The sequence below is a fragment of the Lingula anatina genome, chromosome 5 (genome assembly GCF_051362555.1).
Source record: "Lingula anatina isolate TDL-2025a chromosome 5, LinAna3.0, whole genome shotgun sequence".
NCBI lineage: Eukaryota > Metazoa > Brachiopoda > Lingulata > Lingulida > Lingulidae > Lingula > Lingula anatina.
The window spans coordinates 5382370-5398846 of record NC_141771.1 but is presented as its reverse complement, the minus strand read 5'-3'; the positions used below and the strand labels follow the sequence as shown (position 1 = coordinate 5398846).

General features: G+C 38.0%; 1 protein-coding gene across 7 annotated transcripts in view; it reads right to left on the bottom strand.

Moving 5' to 3' along the window:
- Positions 1-16477, bottom strand: part of LOC106162742 (tyrosine-protein phosphatase non-receptor type 4) — an 86790-nt gene that overhangs the window by 32713 nt on the left and 37600 nt on the right. For all 7 annotated transcript variants that reach the window (XM_013540143.2, XM_013540152.2, XM_013540150.2 and 4 more), the window contains 2 exons: positions 15231-15497; positions 10162-10273 (listed from right to left, as the gene is read on the bottom strand). In XM_013540143.2, the coding sequence (XP_013395597.1) occupies positions 10162-10273; positions 15231-15497 (379 nt within the window). The remainder of the gene's footprint in view (positions 1-10161; positions 10274-15230; positions 15498-16477) is intronic.

Below are 16477 nucleotides of genomic sequence, written 5' to 3'. Positions count from 1 at the left end.
CAATTTGTAAATACTATTGAGAAATATGAGACGATATCAATATTGACTTCAGATCAAAAGCAATCACAGGTCATCAAATATGGCCCCTACCCTATACCAATCTCTATTCGACTGTTAATAACTTCAGTAACTCTATTTTTTTCCTGTGTTTTGCAAGCCTTTAAACAAAGATCTACCTTCACACCTGACGCATGAGGAAGTGAAAATCTATCTTGTTTTGTCCTTTTGCACATACAGTTATCGAATTTTTGGACTGAGAATGTTGACTCTCTACTGTAGTAACAGACATATTTCATCCTAGTTTATCAGAAAACACTAACACTGAGTTGCACATCCATTCATGTCTACCAACTAGACAAAAATTTGACTTAAACTAATAGTCCATATGTATTTCAAAGGCAGTCTGTGTTTCTGTCATAATTAATAACAGTTTGTTATACTAACTTTTATACACCACTGTATTACTATCAGACCTGTAGATTTTTACCATATTCACCTGGGCAAACGTTACAGTGTGTGTGTGTGTGTGTGTGTTATAATGACAGATCATGTGATTACAAAAGAGGAAGCCAATCTAGCACCACATGTCGCCATGGTTACAATGGGGGTGGGTGGGACAAAGCAGGGCTTGGGGTGGCTCCCTAAAGTTAGAAATTATAAGCACAAAGTCAGCTGTCAAAACTGTTTGTATTCATAGTGATATATGAAAATTTGGAATAGTTTTTCTAAATATCACCATAAAGGCACTGCATATACTAACATGCAATGAATCAAATTTGTTCAAGTTCTGTAATAAATTATCTTCAGAAAGCTCTGTACCATGTCAGTAATTTTCCACCTCTTTGATGTGAATTGCATATTATGCTGTACGCTATAATGTGTGCACATCACACTATAGTGTTATAATTCAACACTCGCCGGCAATTTCTCCTCCAGATATCTGCTTGTTTTAGTCATTCACTAGATTCACACATAATACAGTGGTCCAAATAGATGACAACATCGGCCCATTTCACACACACACACACACACACACACACACACACACACACACAGAATGGATGAATGCAAAAAAATAAAACATAACATAAAATTTAATTAAATTAAAGTAATATAAATGCTATCTGTTTTGAATGATGATGAATTATCAGGATTGAAATCACAGACCACTCCAACATCAGACTAAAGCTGCACACAAACTATGGCCTCCAGTTCCTTTGTGAAGCCGGGGACCCAGGTGTGTTATCATTTGTACAGTGAAATCTGTTATAATCTGAGATCTCTGTGGCTGATAACAGGACACCTGTGCCGGGCGCGTGAGGTGTGACATCTTGTTACTGACAACGTCTATTGTCTCTGTCACATGTCACGTACTGATGGTAGATGTTGACTCAGTCCCAATCCTTTTGATCTTTTAACACACACAATAGCGTGATTGCGTGCGTGGTTTCGCTGGTCTCAGAACCAGGGCTCTGTACCTATCAGTATTAGTTACTGTTAATACTGGGTGTAAAGATGTCAAAAGCACCAGTAAGTTCAAAATTCAATGTAAGCTCAAGATATTAGATTTTTGAAAAATTGTCTAATTTCACATTTTTTTTCCTTTTTACTACTTCACCCCCCCCCCCCCCCACACACACACACACACTCTTTCCCAAAGAATAACCATCCTTACTAGACAAAAAAATACACATCGCTTATTGATCAAAAGTTTCAGTTTTTTCACTTGTATCAGCTTCAATTGTCTTTCACAACAGGTATCTGTTAGAGTAATTCATTACCATGGCAACTACCATTACTGTGAGTCAAACACAACAGAAATAGCTAGCCCAATTACCAAACCTAAGTGAAAATAGCAATTATTTCTCATTTCAGCACATTTTGCACCTGAAAGCTTTTCCTTTTCAAGAATTTTTTGCCTCTGTTCTTGTGTAACATGCTGGAACATCATCTCTTTCTCTCTATTCAGATGTGTCTGACAACTGAAAGCTTTTCATTTCGGTATCATCCGTTACTGTCATTAGTTGTACATCAAATTGCAGTTTTCTTTCTATTCCATTTTCGCCAGTCTGGCAGCTGCAAGCTTTTCCTCTTTCTAATCATTTTATTGGTTATAAAATGACCTCACTGATGTGGCTTTCCCTAACACTTAATTTCTACCTTTATTTGTATCAGTTTACTGGTTTTCCAGAAAATACTGTAAATTTTCAGACTTTTAATAAAAACTATGAAATTCTCATCAAAACAACAATTTTCCTCTCAAAACAACAGAATTACATGCAACACAGGTTGGATAAACAGCAAAATATGGGCATGTGCATCTAGATAACACGCTAATAGTAAGGAAAAATAACAAACTAGCCTACTTCATCAAATTTATTTCAAATTCCTTGCTTAATCGGGCTAAACAAGGGAAAGATTTCCCTAAAACTGTATCCAGTCCAAACCTCATTTCATCCATAACATTAGATCAACTAGTCTGACATGTGCCTCCCCCCCCCCCACCCCCCTCTCCCTGCCCTCTTTCCCCACTTCACACTGATACTGTTTATATATGTTGACATAGCCCCGTTACCTCACTGACCAGGCCTAACATACTGACTGACCACTTGACCAGACTGACCCTTATCCAATAAAGCACCTGCTGACCACTGACTGTAGCCAGGGAATGACCTGGGAGGGGGGGAGAGGGTAAATAATTTCTCTCTGACAGTGATCAATTTTTCATATAAAATTTTTCTAAGGGGTAATTTCACTTTGATCTCTTTTTTGCACTACTTTCCAAGGGGTTACTATCTTTATTAAATTGTTTTTATTCAAAGGTAGATCTTTACTAAAATATGTCCTCCCCCTGATACTATTTTTTACAGACTCAGAGGTAAAAATGGCTTCCTACAGAGAGCTCACTGTATTCCTAAAGCTGAATGAGTTAGGTTGTAGAGAGTTAGCTAAATCCACCCTGACTGGAAACATTAGTTATGATAATAAAATGGTCTAATGGCCACAGTAAATCTTCATAAAAAGTTGCCACACAAATTGCCTTTCTAAAGTGCTTACTCCTTTTCAAACTCCACAACAAATAAAGGAGCCGAGTCAACTGGGAAACTCTATCTTCATCAATCCACCTGTATCAGATTTTACCACTAAAGAGTCAGCTTTCTTGGGTGGCACGACTTTCCAAACAGCAGCACAAAACAGAAGATGACTTATTTATTTATCTTACCAGCCCCCTCCAGATGCAAGTCACCCCTCATCACCCAAAAATTGTAAAGAAAATATTTACGGAATCTTGTCTGTCCCAAGCCTTGGTTCAGTTTTCTTATTGACTTGGCTTTGATGGATTTGTTCCTTCCTTTTACTGGTAAATAATATACCCAGGTGGAAAACTTTAGGCCCACATTGTAAAGGCTGCACAAATGTTTTCTTTTCAATTTTTTTTAACGTGTTGCCAACAAAATGATCTGTGCGCCCTAAAAATTTTATGAATCTGAACTGCATGTAAGGTTACACATCATACCTTTAACCTCATCCAACAAAGGTTGTGTAAATATTTCTTTTTGCCTTTTTTTTTCAAGCATGTTTCGGAAATAAAGCTATTTGGTGGCATTCACATATTACAGAAGTAGTACAATTTAAATATAAAAGGACCTAAAACTGCTTGCTCATTCACATTGTGACATAGAGTAGAAATTCAGATAAAGTTTAGGAGAGAGAGAGAGAGAGAGAGAGAGAGAGAGAGAGAGAGAGAGAGAGAGAGAGAGAGAAAAAGTAAATAAAAATAAATAAGACAGTTACTATTCCTCAACTATCACTAACTTCCCTATCACTATATAAACCTTAATACTCACCCCAATGAGCCCACACTTACTTTATATCTGGTGGTGTATGCAAGCATACCATAGAACCTCAAAATGCCCAACATCCTGTGTCAAAATCCACAATAAATCTCAGCAATCAACTCATTGGTAAAACTATTGATCCTGGCGCCTTGTTGATCACCCAGTGTGTGGCAGGCAGTGTTTTGGAGGGGTAGAATACTGCCTAGGCTGGGTTCAATAAGAATATCAATACAGTCGGGAGGTACTTTAATACTGTGTCTCAAGTGAGGAATATGAGACTCCTGTGTCAACCTCTCGTCTTCTGGTCACAGTGTCTATATTTGTGTGTTTTTGTCTGAAATATCTATCAGATAGACTCGGCAATGAGTGAGTGGCTCTGTGTCTGTACACACACACAATAAAAGCTATCTCAGCCCTTGTATTTTTCTATCAACAAATACATCTTTTCCTGTTTCTTATACACAAAAGCTTAGAATCTCTGCTCTTGTTGTGGTGTTCACAAAAGATCAAAGCTTTCTCTAATCTGACCGAGGTTGTTCCGCTTTCACTCCTCCCGCTGTCTGGAATAAATCTGGGACAAACACAGCCCCGGCGTCGACCCCCAATTTCCGATAATGATCACAATGACAACAATGATGGTTATTTGATTCAGCAAATCTCCTATTCGGTACAACAGATCTGTCAATATCATCTGATATGGTTCTTTATAGGATGATAAAGCTTACACTTTTCTCTACTTTCTGATGATGGTGATAAAAACAGAACTCAAATCTCAAATTTAACCTCACACAACTGTTACGTGATCAAGTACCCAGCTAGAGTAATGTAGTTATTGATGAAAAACTCCCACTTTCTGATGACGATGATGTAAAAAACCCAAACTGAGACCTGTTATTTGCTTTTCCGTTTACTGAACAACCGTCCTGATCTGATACAGTTCCTTCATCAGCCTAGCATTGTAGTGGTTGTGAAAGTAAGCATGTTTAGCAGCCCACTGCTATTCTAACCCTCCCAGCACACAACAATAAGAAAATATTTGCCTTTCATTCTCTTCAATGACGCGGAACACATCATACTGTGTGCCCCACTCTTAACAACATAAATGTCGCAAAACTCGGTCCCTAATTCACACAACTGTTTACAAATTTGGTCAAATTTGGTTGGGGGACAAAGAGGTGTATTATTGTCTCTTGTCGGTCTTAACAAATGTCTGCAAATCCGAGCAAATCTATTGACAAAGGATGTTATCGTTGTCCCCCGGCCAGTGAAAAAATTGTCCCTAAACTTGTTCCCATTATTCAGCTCAGTGTTGACAAATACTGAAACAAATGAACTGTCACTGTTTCCAGTTGACCACAGCAAAATATGCCACCAAATTTGTCGCAATTTCATCCAATTTAGTGACAAATATAGTTTAAGGCATCATTCACATGCAATGTCTATTTTCTAAATTCTATTTTCTATTCGCGGTATGTCTTATGATCACGGTCTGTGCCCTGAATATCCCGCGGCGTAATTACTGGCAGCGCGAGCCAGTTACTATACGTAAGTCACTATAAGTAACTGGCTCGCGCTGCCAGTAATTACGCGGCGGGATATTCAGGGCACAGACCGTGATCATAAGATAGCGCGAATAGAAAATAGATTTTTAGAAAATAGACATTCCATGTGAACGAAGCCTAAATCCCCCCCCCCCTTCCATGTCCAAAAAAGGTTCAGAATTTGTAAGTATAGTTTTACGTTCAGAACGAGATCTCAAATCTGACCAAATCTTCTAAGAAAAAAAAAAGAAAAGAAAAAAAAACTACTGCTACATGTTTCTACATAAAACAAACATCACAGATCATCAGTGATCAATTTCCATTACAAGGGATATTCTAGTAAAATAGCAAAACTTATATAAATACTAGACATACTCTTATCGACTTCTGGCACCATCTAACAGAAAAGAGATCACACACACACTGCCAACAACATTGCTTTTGCACATAGTGACATAGGATACATCAGAACATAAACCCACACTCCTGATCTTACTGAATCACAACCCCACACTTCCAAATGTAATTACTTTCCACTACAATAATCCAATCTATGTATGACAATATTTACAAGGTTGGCGCACCAATTACTCTACACACAATACTTCCAATCTACAGTACAGCCAATTATCAACTCAGCCCTCCATTGTATAAAAAATGTAGCCACCTAAAGAAGAAAAACATGTTTGCTTGGTCAATTATTCTTCAGTTGGTCTAAAAGATTTTACATTTGTCTGAAGGATTTTACGGACACAAAAGAAGAGGTTGTGCCCTCCAAAACAGCGCTATCAATGTCTGGTCGTAAGAGCTCACACCAGTATCATTGTTATATTGTTACAACGGCACTGTCAACCAGTAGAGCTGATCTTGTTATATTTATAACTGTGAACAGGTGTGCACAGGTATAACCAGGACAGGTCAAAGGTCACAGGACAAAGGTCACTGATGAAAAGAGAGACTTGAGGGGTCAGCAAGTACTGGGAATATATCATGTCCTCGGCTGATCTGTGGCATAACCACTTCAACTGTGGAGGAAAAATGTACATGTACCATCCTCTAAAGACATTTTCTCAGTTAATTTGCTCAAAAGTAAATTTGCCATGAAAAAGAAAGTTGTGAATTCAATTCTTTTTAAGCCTGAAATAAAGGTACAAGGTAGCAGATGCAGAACATTTGTAATTGTCATGCTTGTGTCATGCCTATCACACACACATACACACATTTTAAGATCGATAAAAAAATACATGCAGTGTTTGCTTTGAAGGACATACGAGTGTGAAAAAAAAAAAATGAAAACAAAGATTGAATCCGCAATGTACATAATACAAAATTTCTTCAGATCAATCAGCTTGTTGTACCTAAAGGCAACACAATAAAATAGGTGATATAACATATTAAAATATAAAACATTTAATACTGTGCATCAGATCCTTCCTCTTTATTATCATACCACATGACACCACATTATAGCATTATGCCAGGATAAACAAGTTCATTAGTAAAACAAACCCAAAATAACACGCACAGCACATAATATGGGTTATACTGAAAACCAAAAAACACTCCAAAACGTGTGTCTAGGACCCATGACAAAGCAGCTACAAGGTCTAGTAACGCCCTTGATCCAATCACTGAGCAATGCAGGGAAAACACCTGTGCTAACAAGGTACACGTGTGAGATCATTCCTTTGAAGTTTTCCCTTGCTCTACTCTAGATAAGGCAGGTTTGGATTTACCATCTGTATCCTTTCAAATTCCTTATTGGCTTTGGTATGTTCTTTAACAGAGTGACAGTGTCTGTAAGCTTGGCACAGATTGAAGTGGGAGGTGTAAAAGGGGGAAAGAATGTCACACCACTTTATGTCATTAACTCAAGCCGTGTCTCAGAATAAACTTGCATCTGGTCTCAATTAAAAAATGACAAATGTCTGAAAAGGGGACGGGGGGGGGGGGGGGGGGGGGATTCTGTATGTGATTCCAGACATAAAAGATTGGAGGTAGGGATTCTATATGTGATTCTATATATAAAATGACCTGGGAGTGGAAGGGTAAGGCAAAGGGGAGGAGGGGTAAGTGACAAGTTACAAAACCAACCGTCATTATAAACCACAAAGCAAACAAGCAGCAAAACAGCAACTAAGTGAGAGCGCAACCAAATTATATTCCTTAAAAAAATTCTGCAAAATCTACATCAGTATCATCTCATTCAAGCAGCTAAAGGCCAATGGAGATTTCAGCATGAGTATGGTATGCACATACATTGTGGTAGCTATTCTATGATCTCCACAGCAGTCTCAACTACCACACTGCAGAGTGCTCAACTAACACAATCCAGTGCTGTAATCACCTGCTGTCTGCCCAGCTGCCAGAGGCGCCCTCTGGTGACAGGCACCATGGGGGGTCTGAAAGGCATCCTGGGAAGGGAAGGCCTATAGTGGAGCAGGCGGGGAGAATGTTTCACAAAGCTTCTATTTCTTGTGAATGGCGATGTTGGCTGAAACATGAAATAATTTTTGAAGAAAAATGATAATTCTGGGTAACTGATTTTTAAAAGCTCCTTTTTAAGGACATGTCCATATTCTGATTTTCTGAAGTACAGGGGTAAAAGGGAAAATATATGTCATTTTTATACCCTTTTTCCTACTATTCAAGTTTCTTGTAGAGCAGATAGCATGCAACATCTGAAACACAGAATTCACTTTTCAAAGCAAAACATGGACTGCTTTATTCTTTCTTCAAGCTAAAATTCTGGTTAAAAAAAAAAAAAAAAAAAAAAAAAAAAAGCAGAAGTGATAGCATAAGCATATTGGTCACTCTTAGGTCAAGTGGTACTTTGTACTGGTGACTTAACTGAAGTCAAACAGTCAGTAAGCTGGTCAATGCGGTCATTTCTAAACATTCCACCAAGTCAGCCACATACCTGTGAATGTGATATTTTGATTGTTATATCACCCCTAGGGCCTTCTGTCACATTGATTGCCGGTCACCTTAACAGATAATGCACCAAGCATTCAACATTCCTCCTACTCAATTTAATAACACTTTTGTACTCCCACCCTTTGTCGTAATAACTACAATACCACAGAATTAGATGATCCACCTTTTCTCAATCATGTCCACAGACAGGTGTATCAACTTTCAAAACAAGGTACCAACCTGTGCTCTACCTTTACTGGTACCACTGGACAACCTAAATACCCATGATAACATCAACACTTTATTTGAAATAGCCACAGGGATGTCCAACTTATAATTGCTTGACCAGTAAAATTATAGTAATATGCAAATAAAAAGGATTCTATACTTCTTGATTTGGCCACTCACTCTTGAATTGTAACATCTTGACGGAAAGGAATAAGTAACATCATAAAAGTAAATAAAAATATCTGATAACAAGAAGACAAGTTACAACCATAGTCTTTCAGCATATAAGCTAAGTTTTATTATTATTTTTTTTTACCCATGCAAGTGTGTTATGTGGTCTTTAAAGACCAACTCTATAATATCAAAGTCATAACATGATAATAACACTAATTAATGACTGTGAAGTAGCCACAAAGCTTGAAAGCCAGTCTCAAACATCTTGACCAGTCAAAACTACCAGACCAGGAAAATTATAGTAATAAGTCCATACAAGAAGGTGTCTTGTTTGTGACAGAATAGGATTAACAGCTGGGGTACTTTACTTTGGTAGATAACAGTTTAATTAAAAAAGTCCCGAAAAAACATACAATAAGTATGCCAGTATTTACTGCTGATGGTATGTTTTCATATATGGAGAAATTAGTACTTTGTATTCTGTGTTGCCTTAGTAACATGTTATAATTTATGACAAAATGACAGCTGGGTGTGGCCAATATTAGGGCCACAATGATTATAGAAAAAAAAAATTGACAGCGAAGTAAAATGTTGATTGCATGTTTTCAACAGTTAATTACATTTATTTGAAGATACATCAGGAAACAACCGACGCATAGCATTTTGTATTTCAAGTGAAAGTCTCAGCTCATACCTCTCCAACAACAACAACAACAAAAAAAAAAAAAAAAAAAAAATTGAAAGTGAGCAAAAAATCCATTCTACCTGATGACACACACACCAGTGATTCATTCTCCTTCACTCAGAACATTACCAATCACATGTCAAGAGAACATACAAATCATACACACCATTTTAACAACAGCTGAAAGAGAACGGGGAACTGGAAAAAACATCAATGATACGAACAACCAATAAATATTTTCACATATGTCATAAACCTTCTATATCAATATAAAACCATAATATTTATAAGAACATCAGCACAGTCTAAGAAAAGTCAAATAAACACACAATAAAAGATGAAAAGAATGTCAATATATAACCATGTGTAGTACTACACAGGCACACCAATGATAAACTAACAGTTATTATTCAAAAAGTTCTTGAAATGCAAAACAATGATGAGCGCATAAATCATTTAAAGAAACAAAATATACAGAACCCTGCTTGAAAGAATCCTTGAAAGAATCCTAGGGTCGCCTTGCATTTAACTTCACATAGGGTATGATGGCAATAAACTCAGTCAAATGTGAATAAGACACGTACAATTTGAAGCAAATATGTATAAGAAAAAGGTGTCATGGCTAAAGCGAGTTTGGAGGGTAGGTATGTAGACGTGGGCAATGTTACAACTGGTTATTATATTTTGAAAAAGAAATATGTATTATGGATAAAGACATCGACACAGTCAATAGAGAGACAAGAGAGACAATATGAAGGAAAAATAAATCTGTACTCACCACAAATTCATGGTAATCGGGCAGCTCAAAGGACTGCTGGGACATACTAGTATTTTCATCTAGATAGTAATCCTGCATCTTAGCTGGCACTGGTGGAACAAATCCTCCCTCACTGGAATGAACAAACAGGGAACCAGTCATATATTAAGTTATCAAACCAATCGGCAATCCTCAGCTCATTCCGCAAGCTCCATACTAACCTCGGATGTGATAGGCGGAGAAATATGCATCAAATCCATGCATTTTGTCCGCCGGAAATGCCTTCTCACTCAATCAATTATTCTGCTCATAAAGATGGCTGTCAATACCCCTGATTTTTATGATAATCTACAGTTTGCCAAACAATGCATTAGGATTGAGTTTGATTTAAAGGATAAATAGATACAGGCGTTGAAAGAATTAGGTTTAAATTAGCGCGAGGTTGAAAGTAGTTCCTTCCCAACAATCAACAATCAAATATGGCTGCCTCCGTATTACGTCCGAGGTTATTGTCGAGTGCGGAGACATCCGAGTAGTTCCGAGTGTTATCAAACAGGGAACCAATCAGAAATTGCCTATCTGAGGCCTGTTTCACCAGTTGAAAGATCGATTACCAGGAAACTGTTTGAAGCACTGTCACCAATTTTTTTTCCACAAGATAAATTAGTTGTGGTCTACATAAATAATAAACTGCACTTGTTTTGTAACAAGAGAGACATGGCTTATCATTTAGACCAGTACCTATAATTATTTACCTTGAACAGAAGTAGACCTAATGTTGGGTCTGAAAATTTAGATTTATTTTGGGACTATAGCCAATCTGTGAAACCTGCCCACTGTTTACAGAACTCTGCAGAAATCCCTCAATGACTACAAACATTTTAGTATTTACTGAGTTTTATCTTCATGTTATTTAACTTCCATCACAGTCAGGGGTGGATCCGGTATATTGATCCATCTTCCATTTCTGACCGTCTTTAGACAGAAAAAAATAGACACCTGTCAATGTTAACTTAAAAATCTGACAGTTATCGGGAAGACCCAGAATACGGTCTCAATCCGTCCCTGAGAGTAGCAAATGGATGACTGCAAGGTACCACTCGCTTTACAGCTGGCACACTGCTGGTTTAAACGCAGTTAAAATTCTAAACGTGTGAACTCGGCCCGACATCTTGCACAAGTAACTGTGGGAGTATCTATGTCTCAGTATATCACAGCTGTGGAGACATGATGATCCCAGCTTGTACTGCACATATACATACACCCACTATATACCAGTGGAGAATACAGTAATTAGAACATACTGAATATAGCACAACCCAAGTTATGGTAATTTGGTAGCTGATAACAATATACAAAGAAGTCATTTACCACAACTTAGTAGAATTCAATTTTGTGATAAACTTCCTTTGTATATCTGCCTAGTCCAAAAATCGATCAATCAATCTATAAAAAAATTAATTGCCTTATAATGTTATGTGAAATTGACAATAAATCCTGTTATTTATGTTTTTTTTTTCTTTTTTTACTTACTGAGCCCAATAGTATCCCATAAAGCAAGGTTCTGTATAACCACCAGTCCTATGACAGATGTATTAATCAATGGATTGAACTACAAATAACATCAGAGAATACTTGTGGTGAAATCTAGGAAGTGATCACAGATGATTCAATGAAACCCGCCTCATCTTTCTGCCCACACTGACAGTGGACGACCTCTTCACTCAGATGAACTTATTAATTTTGAATAATAAGGATGGAATATATTTTACCGATGACTAAGTCATTAATTCTTCTTTAAGCTGGAATGACGACTGCCATGTCTTATGTCTACTTGGGTTTATCTTGTCTCTCAATTATTCTTCCCCCTCAGTAATCATTCCTATCTCTATTAGATAGTCATTTTTCAGCTATGCTAATGAGTGTCATCTTTCACGTTCACACTATAAAACATTACTCCCTCTATCCCCTCTCTTCTTCCTTCCCCCCACTAGACTCCCCTCTCACCCCCTCCTCTCTCTCTCTCTCTTTCTCCTTCTCTCCCTTTTCTTTTTTTTCTCCTCTCTCCTTTCTCCTCATCCCTCTCTCCTGCCCCTCTCCTTCTCTCCTTAACCTCCCCCCTCTCTCACTCCCTCTCTCTTGCCTTGCCCTCCTCTCTCTCCTCTCTCTCTCTCTCTTTCTCTGTCCAACCATATAATCCACTATAAAATATAAAACTATAATACATCACCTGTGTCACCACAACCTACCACATCTGTCTTCACATACTGCTACATATACACTGAGCAATGGAGACTGTCATCTCCCCAATGACACCAACATCTGGCTGAATTCAGGGCACATTCACACAAGAAATAGGTTATGACTACAAACCCACTAACAAATGTTACCAGACCAGCAAATGGCTAGAACTGTAGAAGCGTGAACAAGTGAAAATTAAGCCTACCCCCTCTTTGATCGTCTGACGCATGACGGGAATCTCTGCTTAGTGTTCTATCCACAGTCCAAGTTGATCTTTTTGTGAACATACCCCAAAATATCCATAAGACAACACAAGATGACTGGCTTCTTGGTATAAGCAATGTCCACCAAGATCAAACTCCTTTATACAATTTGACAACAATGCATCTAGTACCAGACGGCTATGAAGTAAGCGATGTACTTGATTTCTCTCTGGGGTTTTCCACATCACCAGTCAGGCAGCAGTCCTAGCTTTCAGACTCACATTGCATCAAAAAAAATATCTACACCATCTCAAATGGAAGATTTCTATCTATTGAGCCGTGCCCTTGATTTCTCTTCTGGCTTGCAGCCAGGCAGGCTTTACTGCTATTATATAGTTTGTTTGGGGTTAATTACTGTACAGAAGTAATAGTATCAGGTTTGAGTGGGTGAATGGGTAGGCAGTGGGTGGGTGAGTGGGTGGGTGGGTGGATGGATGGATGGGTAGGCAGTGGGTGGGTGGGTGGGTGGGTGGGTGGGTGGGTGGATGGGTAGGCAGTGGGTGGGTGGGTGGGTGGATGGATGGATGGGTAGGCAGTGGGTGGGTGGGTGGGTGGGTGAGGGGTGTATGTTTTCAAACTCATAAGAAATACAGCAGTGTCACTCAATAGGCACTGAGTGTTATCTAGCTTTAGAAAAAAAATTAATCTCAAAGAAATTTGCTTAAAATTTAAATTACTTAATAAATAAAAATGCATAACCCATCACTGCCATACATTAAATAGTTCAAAATTTGGTTTCATTAAGTCTGTCTTCTTAAACAGTTAACATACCCACACTATCTACGTAACTAACACACACGCATGTGTGTGTACAAGTATGCTCTCTCTCTCTCTCTCTCTCTCACACACACACACACACACACACACACACACACACACACACACACACACACACACACACACACACACACACACATCCTTCGTCAGGAAAGCAAACACTCCACAGTTGTATCATATGTAACCTACCTAGTTCAAACTAGCCATAGTGTCTCTTGAATTTTTGTAGTATGCAAGTGGGCGAAGTAGCTAAGCCATAAGCAGAGGTAATAAAAACACCACAAGGGTTGCTGAATTGACCGAGTTTCCAAACCACAAACCCACACGCACTTCTCATTAACTTTTGTTAAACTTGCCAAACTGGAGGAGACATGCTCGTCTCATCAACTGATATAATTTTACAGACAAGTAGGGATGGGATTTCTTCAAAACAGATTCTTATTGATTTTACAACTGGAGAAAAAACAGGACCATTCCTGCGTGTTGTGTCCCTGCTGAATTTGCCACTGTAATATCTGACAACTTATGCTTTTGAAAAAAAATGCAAATGCAAGACCTTGAGAAGTGTTACATCCAAATGAGACAAATAAGAACGGTATTCCCTTTTCATCAGAAAAGACATGACATCTGTAGGTGTAAATTTCTCTGTGACCACTAGCTGTTTTGAAGAGTTATAAGGCACTGGTCTTTTTTTTTTCACATCTGTCATAATTTCTAATATCCATGATAAATATGTCCTTTCGGCAAATCAGCCTAATGTAGTTTCTTCTGATAAAACCAAATGAAAAACATCAAGGACAACTTTCATCTTCAAAGTTTTAAAAATGCATTTGACAGTGCTTAAATGTGTATTTCTCTCATTTCTCTTTGTTTTATGTGGATAGACACATGGATATCTTTATAAGTTATTTATTTAAAAGAGAAAATTTTGGGAATTTATTGATTTTGAATTAGTCCATCAAAGTCTGCTTTGTAACTCAAAGCAACGGAAAATTGATTTTGGGTGCATCAAATCACAGTCACATTCACACTGAATTAAGGCCTACCCTTCTTGGTCAACCTTTCAGACAGGCCACCTGATTTAGCTTCAGTGTGAGCCCACCACTTGCACCAAATCTAATCTCCTTGTTCCAAAGGGTCAGTGACGTGCCCCGCCCACTAATGGACACCAATGCCAGCAGAGAGATTCAGAGATAATAACTGTCTTTGGCAAGTTGATTTTCCTCAGACAATTGATTTACACCAACCATCCCCAGGAGAGACAAACCGTCTCTCCTGGCTTCATTGTGAACACGCCTTTTTAAGTTTCCGTGAGAAGAACTGACCTATTTCCCTGTCATTTATCATCAGAATTTCATTTCTCATAAAAAGGAAAAAAAAAACAGTGATAAATCAACCATCATTACGTGGTTTTCTGGCAGACTTGAAATTAGTTTAGAAGCGAAATCAAATTGCACTTTGCCTGCTGATTTCCAATCACGCCTAATGGAAGCCAAACATCAATAAAGTAGTGTGGAGAATTGCTACCAAAGGCATAACATGTTTACCATGTAGCTTCCATTTCTATGAACTTGAGGGGAGTGGGGGTGGGGGTGGGGGGGTGGGGGGGGGTGGAGTTTGTACTCCATTGCTAGACTAATTCTCTAAAATTATAGTGAAATGTTATGTATATTCTAATCTTATTGAAATCACTCTACTAGAACCAGAAGCTGAGAAACCTCGTTGCAGAGACAGGCACAGTTATGTAACACTATACACGATTTGTGTTCTTTCGTTATCATTTTTGATTGGCTACTGCTAAGCACTTACTCTGGCTCTGATTGGTTGTCTGACCACTGCGTGTTGCTCTTCCGCCTATAATCCTGAAAAGATGACCTTGGTGACCTTCCATAACCATCATAATTCCTGGTTAAGTTTATCGTACTGTTCATAGACCTCGACTGTTTGACATGGTTATTGACTGGTCCATTATTGACTGGTGCGTTCCTGTATCCGTCAAGTACATTCTTTTCGTCCATTATCACATCTCTGGTGGTGCCACCTACAGTGCGTCTTGCGTATCGTTTACTTGGTGACCTGGAAATTTAAAGGAAAAATTCAACATAACTCATTTTTAAAAAAAGATTAAAATCTCTCATAGCTTTATAAGTTACACTTCAGTAAATTAAAATTCCACTGTGTGCAACTCTTCTTAACTTACACAAAAGTGGTAAAAAATAACCCAATACTGCAGAAGTAAACTTTCATCTGCACCTTGTTCAAATAACCAATAAACAAAATAATAGTCAATAAGCAAAATAAATATAACATAATAAATAAACAAAAAATAAATGAATAAATAAAGAAATAAGTTCAATCCACAAGATGCAAAACCTTTTTCACCATCCATTTCAAATAAATGTCCAATGTAACTGCTTCACTATAAACCACTGTCATCACAAGGCACTGCTATGGTAATGATTTACAGTCTACTGCTGGCTGGCGTAATCTGGCACAATAATCACGCATTATCACCGTTATATTTTTTCTCCCTACATAAACTCATTTCATCCCAGCTGTCATCAGAGCCCTGGTTGAGGTAAGCTGATGTAAGAGGTTACTGTCATTATGGAGTCATGATATAATTCCACCCACTGAAAGCCTGCCAGACATGGGTGGTGACTCAGTAATGAGGTTAATTTAATATGATATTATACAGTCAACTGAATCTCTATGTGGAATTGAAATAGAAATCACTGTATGCATGAATGCACACACACACACACACACACACACACATTATCTAATGGCCACTATAGTATGCATGTGCAAATGTTTTCATGTGTGTTAATGTAAATGTGTGTGAACATGAATATGTACACATTTCCATGTTAGCTGCATGTTGTGTGCATGCCCACGCGCATGCATGTTGATGCACTACGGAGAGTATGTTTTTCTCAGTGGAGTCAGAAACACGTAGCAACCTGTTCCTCATTACTAATTGCTAAAATGTCCTGCTATTTAAATCTCCCCAGTTTTCCACGCATCCCTGTAAATCAATGTGATATTTAAGACAA